This window comes from Hyla sarda, chromosome 11 (genome assembly GCF_029499605.1).
Source record: "Hyla sarda isolate aHylSar1 chromosome 11, aHylSar1.hap1, whole genome shotgun sequence".
Taxonomy (NCBI): Eukaryota; Metazoa; Chordata; class Amphibia; order Anura; family Hylidae; genus Hyla; species Hyla sarda.
Genome location: NC_079199.1, coordinates 6,585,751 through 6,602,213, shown reverse-complemented (window position 1 = coordinate 6,602,213; position 16,463 = coordinate 6,585,751). Strand labels below are relative to the sequence as shown.

The 16,463-nt window shown below is 43.8% G+C and overlaps 1 protein-coding gene across 3 annotated transcripts in view; it reads left to right on the top strand.

Moving 5' to 3' along the window:
* Positions 1-1,769: 1,769 nt before the first annotated feature.
* ASB2 (ankyrin repeat and SOCS box containing 2) overlaps positions 1,770-16,463 on the top strand; it is a 43,992-nt gene continuing 29,298 nt past the window's right edge. For all 3 annotated transcript variants that reach the window (XM_056545371.1, XM_056545367.1, XM_056545370.1), the window contains exons 1-2: positions 1,770-2,061; positions 9,670-9,898. In XM_056545371.1, the coding sequence (XP_056401346.1) occupies positions 9,672-9,898 (227 nt within the window). In that variant the 5' untranslated portion in view covers positions 1,770-2,061; positions 9,670-9,671. The remainder of the gene's footprint in view (positions 2,062-9,669; positions 9,899-16,463) is intronic.

Genomic DNA, 16,463 nt, shown 5'->3' with positions numbered 1-16,463 from the left:
GCCGTTGCCCCTGACTACGATCCTTGCTGCCTGCCCCGACCTTCTGCTACGTCCGACCTTGCTTCTGTCTACTCCCTTGTACCGCGCCTATCTTCAGCAGCCAGAGAGGTTGAGCCGTTGCTAGGGGATACGACCTGGTCACTACCGCCGCAGCAAGACCATCCCGCTTTGCGGCGGGCTCTGGTGAAAACCAGTAGTGACTTAGAACCGATCCTCTAGCACGGTCCACGCCAATCCCTCTCTGGCACAGAGGATCCACTACCTGCCAGCCGGCATCGTGACAGCCCCTATATACAAGAATATAACTACTATAATACTGCCTCCTATATACAAGAATATAACTACTATAATACTGCTCCTATATACAAGAATATAACTACTATAATTCTGCCCCTATATACAAGAATATAACTACTATCATACTGCCCCTATATACAAGAATATAATTACTATAATACTGCTCCTATATACAAGAATATAACTACTATAATACTGCTCCTATATACAAGAATATAACTACTATAATACTGCTCCTATATACAAGAATATAACTACTATAATACTGCCCCTATATACAAGAATATAACTACTATAATTCTGCCCCTATATACAAGAATATAACTACTATAATTCTGCCCCTATATACAAGAATATAACTACTATAATACTGCCTCCTATATACAAGAATATAACTACTATAATACTGCTCCTATATACAAGAATATAACTACTATAATACTGCTCCTATATACAAGAATATAACTACTATAATTCTGCCCCTATATACAAGAATATAACTACTATCATACTGCCCCTATATACAAGAATATAACTACTATAATACTGCTCCTATATACAAGAATATAACTACTATAATACTGCTCCTATGTACAAGAATATAACTACTATAATACTGCCACTATGTACAAGAATGTATCTATTATAATACTGCTCCTATATACAAGAATAATACTACTATAATACTGCCTCCTATATACAAGAATATAACTACTATAATACTGCTCCTATATACAAGAATATAACTACTATAATACTGCTCCTATATACAAGAATATAATTACTATAATACTGCTCCTATATACAGGAATATAACTACTATAATACTGCTCCTATATACAAGAATATAACTACTATAATACTGCCTCCTATATACAAGAATATAACTACTATTATACTGCTCCTATATACAAGAATATAACTACTATAATACTGCTCCTATATACAAGAATATAACTACTATAATACTGCTCCTATATACAAGAATATAACTACTATAATACTGCTCCTATATACAAGAATATAACTACTATTATACTGCTCCTATATACAAGAATATAATTACTATGATACTGCTCCTATATACAAGAATATATCTACTATAATACTGCTCCTATATACAAGAATATAACTACTATTATACTGCTCCTATGTACAAGAATATAACTACTATAATACTGCTCCTATATACAAGAATATAATTACTAATATACTGCCACTATAGAGAGGACTGTTTTATAGGACCTGGTGACGTTTCTCAGATTTGGGTTCTTGTTGATGACGTCACTATACAGGGATCTGGGATCTCGGGGGGGGGGGGGGGGGGGGGGGGGGGGGGAGATGTCATCAACAAAAACCCAAATCTGAGCACAGACTTGTGGGTTCTTCTTCTTTCCCAGTAACTTCTCCATATAAGGCTCCTGCTCGGGGATTATAAACACTGATGCAATGTCAGGTCTGGTCCCTGTGCCAGTCCCTGGATCTGCCTGCCCTGGGGGTCCCCGCTCCGCAGACTGATGTTATGGGGGGAGATGTGTCCTGTAATCTCCATTCTGGAAATCTGAGCTATGTTGCTGAGCAGCCCTTTTGGATGTCACTTCTGATCATGTGCTGCTCCAGAAATACACTGACACTACCAGGCACAGGTTTCTGGGAGCAGCACAGAGGACCTCCTGCTGCAGAGGGACCTGGAGGGACCACCACAGGGAAAGTTTGTGAACCCCAGAACCAGGGCTCCTCCTTGTAGATTTGTGAAAGATTGAGGTAATGTATGGATGATGGTGCAACATTGTAACAGTATAGAAGATGTTTACATAACAAGGCAGTTATTTACTGATACAATGTAACAATACTGTAACCTATAAGAATGCTGGGAGTGGGTCCATGGTAATGAGTCCTGGTTAATTTGCATATATTCCTGATACTAGTAACTATAGTCAGGTCTGTATTTGCACGTGTGAGCCTGTTAAATATAATTAAATAAATATAATAAATAAATAAAAATAAATAAATAAATATATTTGCTGCGTGTTTGCATATTGGTGATAGATTGTAAAAGTAAAAAAAAATTGGAGGTTTGTGGAGTTACCCTAATAGGGTTTATTCGGCACGAGCAGTGAATACGCCCCCCCCCCCCCCCCTTATATTTTCATGCTCTGCAACAATCTCCTGTTTAGGAAGGACCTACAGCTGTGTTAGCCAACCAGTGTGCCTCCTAGGGCTGTCCAGGCATGCTGGGAGTTGTAGTTCTGCAACAGCTGGAGGCACGCTGATTGGAAAACACTGCTCTAATGCCTATGTTTTTAAACTGTGGACCTCCAGCTGTTACAAAACTACAAGTCCCAGCATGCCCGGACAGCCAACGGCTGTCCGGGCATGCTGGGAGTTGTAGTTTAGCAAGACTTTGGCTGTCTGTGCATGCTGGGAGTTGTAGTTTTGCAAGACTTTGGCTGTCCGTGCATGCTGGAAGTTGTAGTTTTGCAAGACTTTGGCTGTCTGAGCATGCTGGGAGTTGTAGTTTTGCAAGACTTTGGCTGTCTGAGCATGCTGGGAGTTGTAGTTTTGCAAGACTTTGGCTGTCCGTGCATGCTGGGAGTTGTAGTTTTGCAAGACTTTGGCTGTCTGTGCATGCTGGGAGTTGTAGGTTTGCAAGACTTTGGCTGTCCGTGCATGCTGGGAGTTGTAGTTTTGCAAGACTTTGGCTGTCTGAGCTTGCTGGGAGTTGTAGTTTTGCAAGACTGGCTGCCCGTGCATGCTGGGAGGTGTAGTTTTGCAACAACTGGAGGTTGTCCATAGTATAAAAACTTATGCCCTAAAGCATTGTTTTCCAGGGTGCCTCCAGCTGTTGCAAAAGTACAACTCCCGGCATGCTTGGACAGCCTTTTGCACTGAGACCCTGCTGATTTAAACTTTTGACATGTCTCTACGACGTTGTTTCCCAACCAGGGTGCCTCCAGCTGTTGCAAAACTACAACTCCCAGCATGCCCAGACAGCTTTTGGCACTGAGACCCCGACCGATCAAAACTTTTGATATATCTCTAGGACAACCTTTTCCCAAACAGGGTGCCTCCATTTGTTGCAATACTACAACTCCCAGCATGCCCGGAAAGTCTTTAAAACTGAGACCCTGACGGATCAAAATCTTTAAAAAAAATAAAAATAAAAAAGGTCCCTAGGGCAGTGCTTCCTAACCAGGTCGTCTTCAGCTGTTGCAATAACTACAACTCCCAGCATGCCCGGACAGCCAACGGCTGTCCGGGCATGTTGGGAGTTGTAGTTTTGCAACAGCTGGAGGCACCGTGGTTGGGAAACACTGTTATAATGCTCTGTTTACGATTCCTCTAGAAGGAGTTGTGCAAAACATAAGCACATGCCAGGGTTGTATGATGGGCATGGCCAGGTCAGGACCAGGAGGCGATGCCAATGTGTATCAGTGAGTTGATATGTGACAAGTGTTTCCCCCATGTGACCGGCTGAGACATGATGGGTCGGGCGCCCGGTGGGACAGATGGGGTATTCTGTGTATGGGGGGAGGGGGTGATGTGGAAAGATCCAGATTCTGTAAGATTGGAAACCATGATGCTGGGTATAAAATTATCTGACCTTTGAGCGGTGCCAGGGCTAACCTGATAATGTCTGGGTGTGGGCACTCCGCATCCTTGGGCCTGTGAGGTGGTAAGTCGCCAGGATTGTCTGGTGGAGGGTGAAATAGCAGAGCTGAACCGGTGCATTAACTGCGCCTTATAACCAGAGTGTCCTAATATATAGTGCAGACTAGAGTGTCCTAATATATAGTGCAGACTAGAGTGTCCTAATATATATAGTGCAGACTAGAGTGTCCTAATATATAGTGCAGACTAGAGTGTCCTAATATATAGTGCAGACTAGAATGTCCTAATATATAGTGCAGACTAGAGTGTCCTAATATATAGTGCAGACTAGAGTGTCCTAATATATAGTGCAGACTAGAGTGTCCTAATATATAGTGCAGACTAGAGTGTCCTAATATATAGTGCAGACTAGAGTGCCCTAATATATATAGTGCAGACTAGAGTGTCCTAATATATAGTGCAGACTAGAGTGTCCTAATATATAGTGCAGACTAGAGTGCCCTAATATATATAGTGCAGACTAGAGTGTCCTAATATATAGTGCAGACTAGAGTGTCCTAATATATATAGTGCAGACTAGAGTGTCCTAATATATAGTGCAGACTAGAGTGTCCTAATATATATAGTGCAGACTAGAGTGTCCTAATATATAGTGCAGACTAGAGTGTCCTAATATATAGTGCAGACTAGAGTGTCCTAATATATATAGTGCAGACTAGAGTGTCCTAATATATAGTGCAGACTAGAGTGTCCTAATATATAGTGCAGACTAGAGTGTCCTAATATATAGTGCAGACTAGAGTGTCCTAATATATAGTGCAGACTAGAGTGTCCTAATATATAGTGCAGACTAGAGTGTCCTAATATATATAGTGCAGACTAGAGTGTCCTAATATATAGTGCAGACTAGAGTGTCCTAATATATAGTGCAGACTAGAATGTCCTAATATATAGTGCAGACTAGAGTGTCCTAATATATAGTGCAGACTAGAGTGTCCTAATATATAGTGCAGACTAGAGTGTCCTAATATATAGTGCAGACTAGAGTGTCCTAATATATAGTGCAGACTAGAGTGTCCTAATATATATAGTGCAGACTAGAGTGTCCTAATATATAGTGCAGACTAGAGTGTCCTAATATATAGTGCAGACTAGAGTGTCCTAATATATAGTGCAGACTAGAGTGTCCTAATATATAGTGCAGACTAGAGTGTCCTAATATATAGTGCAGACTAGAGTGCCCTAATATATATAGTGCAGACTAGAGTGTCCTAATATATAGTGCAGACTAGAGTGTCCTAATATATAGTGCAGACTAGAGTGTCCTAATATATAGTGCAGACTAGAGTGTCCTAATATATAGTGCAGACTAGAGTGTCCTAATATATAGTGCAGACTAGAGTGTCCTAATATATAGTGCAGACTAGAGTGTCCTAATATATAGTGCAGACTAGAGTGTCCTAATATATAGTGCAGACTAGAGTGTCCTAATATATAGTGCAGACTAGAGTGTCCTAATATATAGTGCAGACTAGAGTGTCCTAATATATAGTGCAGACTAGAGTGTCCTAATATATAGTGCAGACTAGAGTGTCCTAATATATAGTGCAGACTAGAGTGTCCTAATATATAGTGCAGACTAGAGTGTCCTAATATATAGTGCAGACTAGAGTGTCCTAATATATATAGTGCAGACTAGAGTGTCCTAATATATATAGTGCAGACTAGAGTGTCCTAATATATAGTGCAGACTAGAGTGTCCTAATATATATTGCAGACTAGAGTGTCCTAATATATAGTGCAGACTAGAGTGTCCTAATATATAGTGCAGACTAGAGTGTCCTAATATATATAGTGCAGACTAGAATGTCCTAATATATAGTGCAGACTAGAGTGTCCTAATATATATTGCAGACTAGAGTGTCCTAATATATATTGCAGACTAGAGTGTCCTAATATATAGTGCAGACTAGAGTGTCCTAATATATAGTGCAGACTAGAGTGTCCTAATATATAGTGCAGACTAGAGTGTCCTAATATATAGTGCAGACTAGAGTGTCCTAATATATATAGTGCAGACTAGAGTGTCCTAATATATAGTGCAGACTAGAGTGTCCTAATATATAGTGCAGACTAGAGTGTCCTAATATTGGTGTTAGCTAGAGTTCACCATGAATAGTGGCAGCTAGAGTGCCTCCATATAAAAAGCACAATATATAGTACAAGCTGGTGCAAGCGAGTGATCCTATAGGTCCTATACATCCATCCCTAGGGCTTCCTCCTCCTCCTCCCATACTCCAAAAATATACCAGGAGGCCATTGGCTTCCTAAAAAAATTGACCCCGATGTGTGACCCGGACTGAGCGTCACCGTACAGCTGCATTTTTGCCTACGTGTACATTTAGGAATATGTCACCGCTATATAAGTAACATGGATGAAGAAGTAAATGTTATATAGTGTATACAGATCCTATACAGGATGATGTCATCGACGCCATGTGACATCACCCAGAGGTATGCCATCATTATCCCAATCCATTTGGCTGTGTTTCCCAGCCAGGGAGCCTCCAGCTGTTGCAAAACGACAACTCCCAGCATGCCCGGACAGCCAAAGGCTGTCCGGGCATGCTGGGAGTTGTCGTTTTGCAACAGCTGGAGGCACCCTGGTTGGGAAACACTGCCCTGTGTTTTTTCTACTGTTAAAATGTCATGCAGCGCCCCCTGGTGATTGGTCTGTCACTATACATCAGGGTTCCTCCAACTGTCATAGGCTGTCCGGGCACACTGGGAGTTATAGTTTTGCAACAGCTGGAGGCACCCTGGCTGGGAAACACAGCCCTGTGTTTTTTCTACTGTTAGAATGTCATACAGCGCCCCCTGGTGACTGGCCTGCTACATTACATCAGGGTTCCTCCAACTGTCATAGGCTGTCCGGGCACACTGGGAGTTATAGCTTTGCAACAGCTGAAGGCACCCTGTTTGGGAAACACAGCCCTGTGTTTTTTCTACTGTTAGAATGTCATGCAGCGCCCCCTGGTGACTGGCCTGTTACTTTATATCAGGGATCCTTAACCTGTCTGGGCATGCTGGGAGTTATAGTTTTGCAACAGCTTCAGGCACCCTGGGTAGGAAACACTGCCGTGTGTTTTTTCTACTGTTAAAATGTCATGTAGTGCCCCCTGGTGACTGGCCTGTTACATTACATCAGACATCCTCAACCTGTCGTAGGCTGTCCGGGCATGCTGGGAGTTATAGTTTTGCAACAGCTGGAGGCACTCTGTTTGGGAAACACAGCCCTGCAGTTTTTCTACTGTTAAAATGTCATGCAGCGCCCCCTGGTGACTGGCCTGTTACTTTACATCAGGGATCCTTAACCTGTCATAGGCTGTCTGGGCATGCTGGGAGTTATAGTTTTGCAACAGCTGGAGGCACCCTGTTTGGGAAACACAGCCCTGCAGTTTTTCCAATGTTAAAATGTCATGTGGCGCCCCCTGGTGACTGGTCTCTCACTATGCATCAGGGTACCTTAACCTGTTAAGGGCTGTCCAGGCATGCTGGGAGTTGTAGTTTTGCAACAGCTGGAGGCATCCTGTTTGGGAAACACAGCCCTGCAGTTTTTCTACTGTTAAAATGTCATACAGCGCCCCCTGGTGACTGGCCTGTTACTATACATCAGGGATCCTCCACCTGTCATAGGCTGTCAGGGCATGCTGGGAGTTGTAGTTCTGCTACAGCTGGAGGCACCCTGGATGGGAAACACTGGCCTCTGGCTTCTTTACTGTTGACATGTCATGCATCGCCCCCTGGTGACTAGCCTATCACTTTACACCAGGGATCCTCAACCTGTCATAGGCATGCTGGGAGTTGTAGTTCTGCCATATGTTAAGTCAATAGGTCCTGACAGCTGTATGTGGATGAGTAACCTCCTGCCATGTGACATCACTTAGGATCGGGTCCTCCGGGGCGCGGGCGCCTAATATCGCTGTTTACAGTATTATAATTCTCCACATTCCACTGACTGCATGGAAAGTCTGATCCTCGCCGTCAGATCCGCGGCGTGCGCGCCTAATGTCAACAATAACAGTAACATAAGCCGGAGGGTCCGATCCCACCCGCTCACCGCTGATTACTATGACTACATCATCACACCACATCTCCTGACAAAGCTCCTCCCACTAGAAAACGTAAATCATCATATTTGCGCAATTTATTTTTGCTGTGTTTTGAGTGAATTTGCGACGTGCAAGGCCGCGAGCCTTATTTATGATTGTTTTTGCGCAAATTTTGTTCAAATGCAATTTTAACATTAAAAAATGTTTGCACTTGGAGGGGGTGTGGCTTAGTGTGAACAGATTCATTGAATTTATCTTTTGCGCAAAAATAACGTACATACTCCACTCCCTAGGTGACGCAGGCTGGGGGGAAGGTCACTATTGGGCATCTTTTCCTCCCATTGCGCATCGCTTTAAAAATCCACACAATTAATTATGCATGCGCGTTTCAGAGGTCGGTTGGGGGGGGGGATTTGTCATTGGCGCAGATTTTTGCGCAATAGGAAACCTGCTGCCCAAGTGCGTGTTTTTTCCCAGTTTTTGCGCAAAAAATATTATGAGAAGCTATGAGTACATAATCATTTTTTGCGCAATTTTTGAGCACAATAAAATAAATGACGAAGGCAAAGTCAACATTTAAAAGCACAAAATTGCGCCAAAATAAAAAATACGCTGCAGGCGCAATGTCGTAGGTGTGCGCTACTTGATAAATTCCCTCCAGAAAAAACTGCCAGAAAAATTTATTAATAGAAAAGGTGCGCAAATTTCCCCACAAATTTTAAATATGTAAACACCCCAACTCCCCCGTCTGTAACTTCCCAGCATGCTGTTCTTCTGAAATCCTCTAAGCAGCTGTGGCACTCTTTAGCCCACACTGGATACATCACTGTTTCCCAACCAGGGTGCCTCCAGTTGTTGTAAAACTACAACTCCCAGCATGCCCGGACAGCCGTTGGCTGTCCGGGCATGCTGGGAGTTGTAGTTTTGCAACAGCTGAAGACACCCTGGTTAGGAAACGCTGCCCTAGAGACATGTCATTAGATTTTTTTCTGTCAGGGACCCAGTGCCAAAGGCTGTCCAGGCATGCTGGGAGTTGTAGTTTTGCAACAGCTGGAGGCACTCTGGTTTGGAAAAGGTTTGCCTAGAGATATACCAAAAGTTTTGATCAATCAGGGTCTCATCTGGGCATGCTGGGAGTTGTAGTTTTGCCAAAAGCTGTCTGGGCATGCTGGGAGTTGTAGTTTTGCCAAAGGCTGTCTGGGCATGCTGGGAGTTGTATTTTTGAAACAGCTGGAGGCACTCTGGTTTGGAAAAGGTTTGCCTAGAGAGATATCAAAAGTTTTGATCGGTCAGGATCTCAGTGCCAAAGGCTGTCTGGGCATGCTGGGAGTTGTAGTTTTGCTAAAGGCTGTCTGGGCATGCTGGGAGTTGTAGTTTTGCCAAAGGCTGTCTGGGCATGCTGGGAGTTGTAGTTTTGCTAAAGGCTGTCTGGGCATGCTGGGAGTTGTAGTTTTGGCAAAGGCTGTCTGGGCATGCTGGGAGTTGTAGTTTTGGCAAAGGCTGTCTGGGCATGCTGGGAGTTGTAGTTTTGGAACATCTGGAAGCACCCTGGTTGGGAAACACTGGGATACGTTGTATATATATATATATATATATATATATATATATATATATTCAATCATTATGTTTCCGTTTTCTCTCCCCTCAGACATGGCGGCCACGCAGGTTTCCACGTCGCGGCCCCCGCAGCCCACTTTAGGCTCGGAGGAGTACAGCCTGTACAGCAGCATGAGCGAAGAAGAACTCATCCAGATGGCCATAGAGCAGAGCCTGTCGGACAGCACTGATAGTCAGCTGACCGCCCACCAGAAGCAACGACAGCGCAGCAACGCTGAGCCCCCCAGACCCTCCCACCGGCCCCCGCAGCCCATCAACAGGTGAGCGACAACACCCCCAGAGGTGCTATTAAAGGGCCGGTGCAGTCACTGGACATCACATCCCTATGAAGAGCATTCTGCTGAGCTCAGTGTCGCCCCCTGCTGAGTGACACCCCGGGGAACTACTACTCCCATCATGGAACAGTGTTTTCCATAATGGGAGTAGTAGTACTACCTAAAAAAATTAAGAAAAAAAAGTTAAAAACACACACACACTACATTTTTATTATTGTTGGCTACATTTTTAGTGCCTTTTTAAAAATTTATAAAAATTTGGTTATAAAAAATATTAATTCCGTCAAATATTTTTTTTCCATCACTACTGCATCCTTTGCTTTTTTTTTTTTTGTTTTTTTTCTTGGTAAAAAGGCCGCGTTTTTTTACACGACTGACTAAAATATAGATACAGCAGGAGATCTATCAAACCTTGGGTAGTGGAGCAGTTGCCCATAGCAACCAATCAGATTCCAGCTTTAAAAATGAAAGCAGGATTCTGGTTGCTATGGGCAACAACTCCACTAATCTAAAGTGTAATAGTGAGGCCGGACCCCGCTCTGTCCCCCCGGAGCTCAGCCGGCGGAGGGTCTCGCCATGTCCTGCCTGCTTTGTCCCCCCTCCCCCGCACTATTATAAGTAGACGGCTTATTACTTATGCACTCAGAACGTACAGACCCCCTCCCCCATCTATCACCTCCGTCCTGATAACAGCGTCTGCTGCGCCATTCCAGGCGGTGGACAATGGACCCATCGCTCTTTGTCCCCCACATCTTCCCAGTGACGTCCTCGGTTACAGACATGGACAGAATTATGGGATAATATCACATTATTATATTATATAATATTATAATAATACAGCTGGTGTATCTAAGCCTATCATGTGTGATAATAACTGGTGTATCTAAGCCTATCATGTGTGATAATAACTGATGTATCTAACAATATCATGTGTGATAATAACAAGTGTATCTAAGAATATCATGTGTGATAATAACTGATGTATCTAACAATATCATGTGTGATAATAACAAGTGTATCTAAGAATATCATGTGTGATAATAACAAGTGTATCTAAGAATATCATGTGTGATAATAACTGGTGTATCTAAGAATATCATGTGTGATAATAACTGATGTATCTAAGCCTATCATGTGTGATAATAACTGGTGTATCTAAGCCTATCATGTGTGATAATAACAAGTGTATCTAAACATATCATGTGCGATAATAACTGATGTATCTAAGAATATCATGTGTGATAATAACTGATGTATCTAAGAATATCAAGTGTGATAATAACTGGTGTATCTAAGCCTATCATGTGTGATAATAACAAGTGTATCTAAGAATATCATGTGTGATAATAACTGGTGTATCTAAGCCTATCATGTGTGATAATAACAAGTGTATCTAAACATATCATGTGTGATAATAACTGATGTATCTAAGCCTATCATGTGTGATAATAAGTGTATCTAAACATATCATGTGTGATAATAACTGGTTTATCTGAAGGCCACACTTTAGATCAATGTTTACCAGCCAGGGTGCCTCCAGCTGTTGAAAAACTACAAATCCACAGCAGTCCGGGCATGCTAGGAGTTGTAGTTTTGCAACAGCTGGAGGCCCCCTGGTTGGTAAACACTGCATAGTGGCCGGTCATAGAAATGTAAAGAATGGAGGTTGTCATTCTGCCGTGTAACCTCACACCTGGGACCTCGTATATGTGTAAATCATATAGGGATATATATATATATATATATATATATATATATATATATACATGAGGGGAGAGTTATCAAAACCTGTCCAGAGGAAAAGATGCCGAGTTGCCCATAGCAACCAATCAGATCGCTCCTTTCGTTTTTGAAAAGGCCTCCGCAAAATGAAAGAAGTGATCTGATTGGTTGCTATGGGCAACTCAGCATCTTTTCCTCTGGACGGGTTTTGATAAATCTCCCCCAATATCCTCAGAAACAAAACCTCCATTCTTTACACTGCAGGCGGAATCCCGAGAACTGGAAAATGCTGCAAAACAATAAGTTTATAAAAGGCTGAGGATACACACAGACATTGACCGTCACGTGACTCCATGTATATGGACTGAGACTGTCACATGACTCTATGTATATGGACTGAGACTGTCACATGACTATGTATATGGACTGAGACTGTCACATGACTATGTATATGGACTGAGACTGTCACATGACTGTATACGGACTGAGACTGTCACATGACTCTATGTATATGGACTGAGACTGTCACGTGACTATGTATATGGACTGAGATTGTCACATGACTCCATGTATATGGATTGAGACTGTCACATGATTCAATGGGGGGAATTATTTAAATGACGTGCACTTGCAAAACTGCCTGCGCATTGTGTTTATATTTTGTGCATTGACACTAAATGATTATGTAATTTTGCACTATTTTTCTGCTGTCTGCGCTGGTGTTGTCATTGTTCTTGTTTTGCGCTTCCAGGGGGCGTGACTAGCAGATGCATCGGCTGGTGCGCCGAATTTATCACCTATATTGACCTCCTGGCGTAAGAATGTGTGTGCGGCTTTTCACCGTGTTTTGCACTATCCAGGGGCTTCCTGTAATTTGCGCAAATTTATGAAGTGACGTTCGCAAAATAATAAATATTGTGATCGTCATTTATCACATGACATGCACCTGCAAAACTGCATTCGCAGTGTCTTTTTATTTTGCGTGTTGAATGTAAAATTTTGCGCCATTCTTATGTTGTCTGCTGCGCTGGCTTCTTCTTTTCGCGTGGTTAGCAGATGCGCTGGTTGGGGCGCTGAATTTAATACTTGCGCAAAAATAATTTCCAAAGTGTAGGAATGTGTGTGCGGCTTTTCCCCCTTTTCTTGCACTATCCCGGGCCTTCCTGTCATTTGCGCAAAAATATGAAAATAAAAGTGAATAATAAATTCTACAAAAGAATAATAAATTCTACAACCGTCACATGACTCAAGGTGGGGAATTTATGAACATTTCTTTCGCTGTGTGTTTTTTATTTTGCGCATTGACTTTAAATTGAAATTATTCTTTCACTTTACGCTATTTCGATGCTGTCTGCTCTGGCTTCAACGTAATTCTTACTAGCACTTTTAGGGGGGGGGGGCTTCCTGTCATTTGCGCAAATTTATCAAAGTGACATGCCAGACATAATACATTTTGCCACGTGACTCACTGTATATGGACTGCGACCGTCACGTGACTCACTGTATATGGACTGCGACCGTCACGTGACTCACTGTATATGGACTGCGACTGTCACATGACTCACTGTATATGGACTGCAACCGTCACAGGACTCACTGTATATGGACTGCGACCGTCACGTGACTCACTGTATATGGACTGCGACCGTCACAGGACTCACTGTATATGGACTGCGACCGTCACAGGACTCACTGTATATGGACTGCGACCGTCACAGGACTCACTGTATATGGACTGCGACCGTCACAGGACTCACTGTATATGGACTGCGACTGTCACATGACTCACTGTATATGGACTGCAACCGTCACGTGACTCACTGTATATGGACTGCAACCGTCACGTGACTCACTGTATATGGACTGCGACCGTCACGGGACTCACTGTATATGGACTGCGACCGTCACGGGACTCACTGTATATGGACTGCGACCGTCACGGGACTCACTGTATATGGACTGCGACCGTCACAGGACTCACTGTATATGGACTGCGACCGTCACAGGACTCACTGTATATGGACTGCGACTGTCACATGACTCACTGTATATGGACTGCAACCGTCACGTGACTCACTGTATATGGACTGCAACCGTCACGTGACTCACTATATATGGACTGCGACCGTCACGTGACTCACTGTATATGGACTGCGACCGTCACGTGACTCACTGTATATGGACTGCGACCGTCACGTGACTCACTATATATGGACTGCGACCGTCACGTGACTCACTGTATATGGACTGCGACCGTCACGTGACTCACTGTATATGGACTGCGACTGTCACATGACTCACTGTATATGGACTGCAACCGTCACAGGACTCACTGTATATGGACTGCGACCGTCACGTGACTCACTGTATATGGACTGCGACCGTCACAGGACTCACTGTATATGGACTGCGACCGTCACAGGACTCACTGTATATGGACTGCGACCGTCACAGGACTCACTGTATATGGACTGCGACTGTCACATGACTCACTGTATATGGACTGCAACCGTCACGTGACTCACTGTATATGGACTGCAACCGTCACGTGACTCACTGTATATGGACTGCGACCGTCACGGGACTCACTGTATATGGACTGCGACCGTCACGGGACTCACTGTATATGGACTGCGACCGTCACGGGACTCACTGTATATGGACTGCGACCGTCACAGGACTCACTGTATATGGACTGCGACCGTCACAGGACTCACTGTATATGGACTGCGACTGTCACATGACTCACTGTATATGGACTGCAACCGTCACGTGACTCACTGTATATGGACTGCAACCGTCACGTGACTCACTGTATATGGACTGCAACCGTCACGGGACTCACTGTATATGGACTCCGACTGTCACGTGACTCACTGTATATGGACTGCGACTGTCACGTGACTCACTGTATATGGACTGCGACTGTCACGTCACTCACTGTATATGGACTGCGACCGTCACGTGACTCACTGTATATGGACTGCGACTGTCACGTGACTCACTATATATGGACTGCGACCGTCACGTGACTCACTGTATATGGACTGCGACTGTCACGTGACTCACTGTATATGGACTGCGACCGTCACGTGACTCACTGTATATGGACTGCGACTGTCACGTGACTCACTATATATGGACTGCGACCGTCACGTGACTCACTGTATATGAACTGCGACTGTCACGTGACTCACTGTATATGGACTGCGACTGTCACGGGACTCACTGTATATGGACTGCGACTGTCACGTGACTCACTGTATATGGACTGCGACTGTCACGTGACTCACTGTATATGGACTGCGACCGTCACGTGACTCACTGTATATGGACTGCGACCGTCACGTGACTCACTGTATATGGACTGCGACTGTCACGTGACTCACTGTATATGGACTGCGACCGTCACGTGACTCACTGTATATGGACTGCGACTGTCACGTGACTCACTGTATATGGACTGCGACTGTCACGTGACTCACTGTATATGGACTGCGACCGTCACGTGACTCACTGTATATGGACTGCGACCGCCACGGGACTCACTATATATGGACTGCGACCGTCACGTGACTCACTGTATATGGACTGCGACCGTCACGGGACTCACTGTATATGGACTGCGACCGTCACGTGACTCTCTATATATGGACTGCGACTGTCACGTGACTCACTGTATATGGACTGCGACCGTCACATGACTCACTATATATGGACTGCGACCGTCACGGGACTCACTATATATGGACTGCGACCGTCACTGGACTCACTGTATATGGACTGCGACCGTCACGGGACTCACTGTATATGGACTGCGACCGTCACAGGACTCACTGTATATGGACTGCGACCGTCACGGGACTCACTGTATATGGACTGCGACCGTCACGGGACTCACTGTATATGGACTGCGACCGTCACGGGACTCAAAGTTGCATGTTCGGTGAGTTGTGCCGACATTATGGTCTAATTTTTGTGTTATTTCTATGCTGTCTGCGCCGGCTTGGTCATAATTCTTCTTATGCGCTTTAAGGGAGGGTGTTTTCCGTCATTTGCGCAAATTTATCACAGTGACATGACAAAATTTTGGGACCCATAGGTGACTTAACATATATGAACGGCGAACAACGCTTTTTATGCCTAACTGGAAACTCATAAAATGCCCCTGATTTACTAACGCTGGGCAGAGTTATGATGGAATTGGCGCCGTTTTGTCTGATTTTATTTAAAGGGGTACTCCAGTGGAAAACAATTTTTTTCTAATCAACTGGTGCCAGAAAGTTAAACAGATTTGTAAATGACTTCTATATAAAAATCTTAACCCTTCCAGTACTTATCCGCTGCTGTATTCTCCACAGGAAGTTATTTTCTTTTTGAATTTCCTTTCTGTCTTGAACACAGTGCTCTCTGCTGATACCTCTGTCCATGTCAGGAACTGTCCAGAGCAGGAGAGGTTTGCTATGGGGATTTGCTCCTACTATGGACAGTTCCTGATATGGACGGAGGTGTTAGCAGAGAGCACTGTGGTCAGACTGGAAAGAACTACACAACTTCCTGTGGAGCATACAGCAGCTGATAAGTACTGGATGGATAAAGATTTTTATATAGAAGTAATTTACAAATTTGTTTAACTTTCTGCCACCAGTTAATAAAAAAATAAATAAAATAAAAAATTCCCCCCTGGAGTACCCCTTTAAGGACAGTAATAATAAATGGTTTACTCCATTGTATATACCAGTGGTCTCCAACCTGTGGACCTCCAGATGTTGCAGAACTACAACTCCCAGCATGCCCGGACAGCCTTTGGCTGTCCGGGCATGCTGGG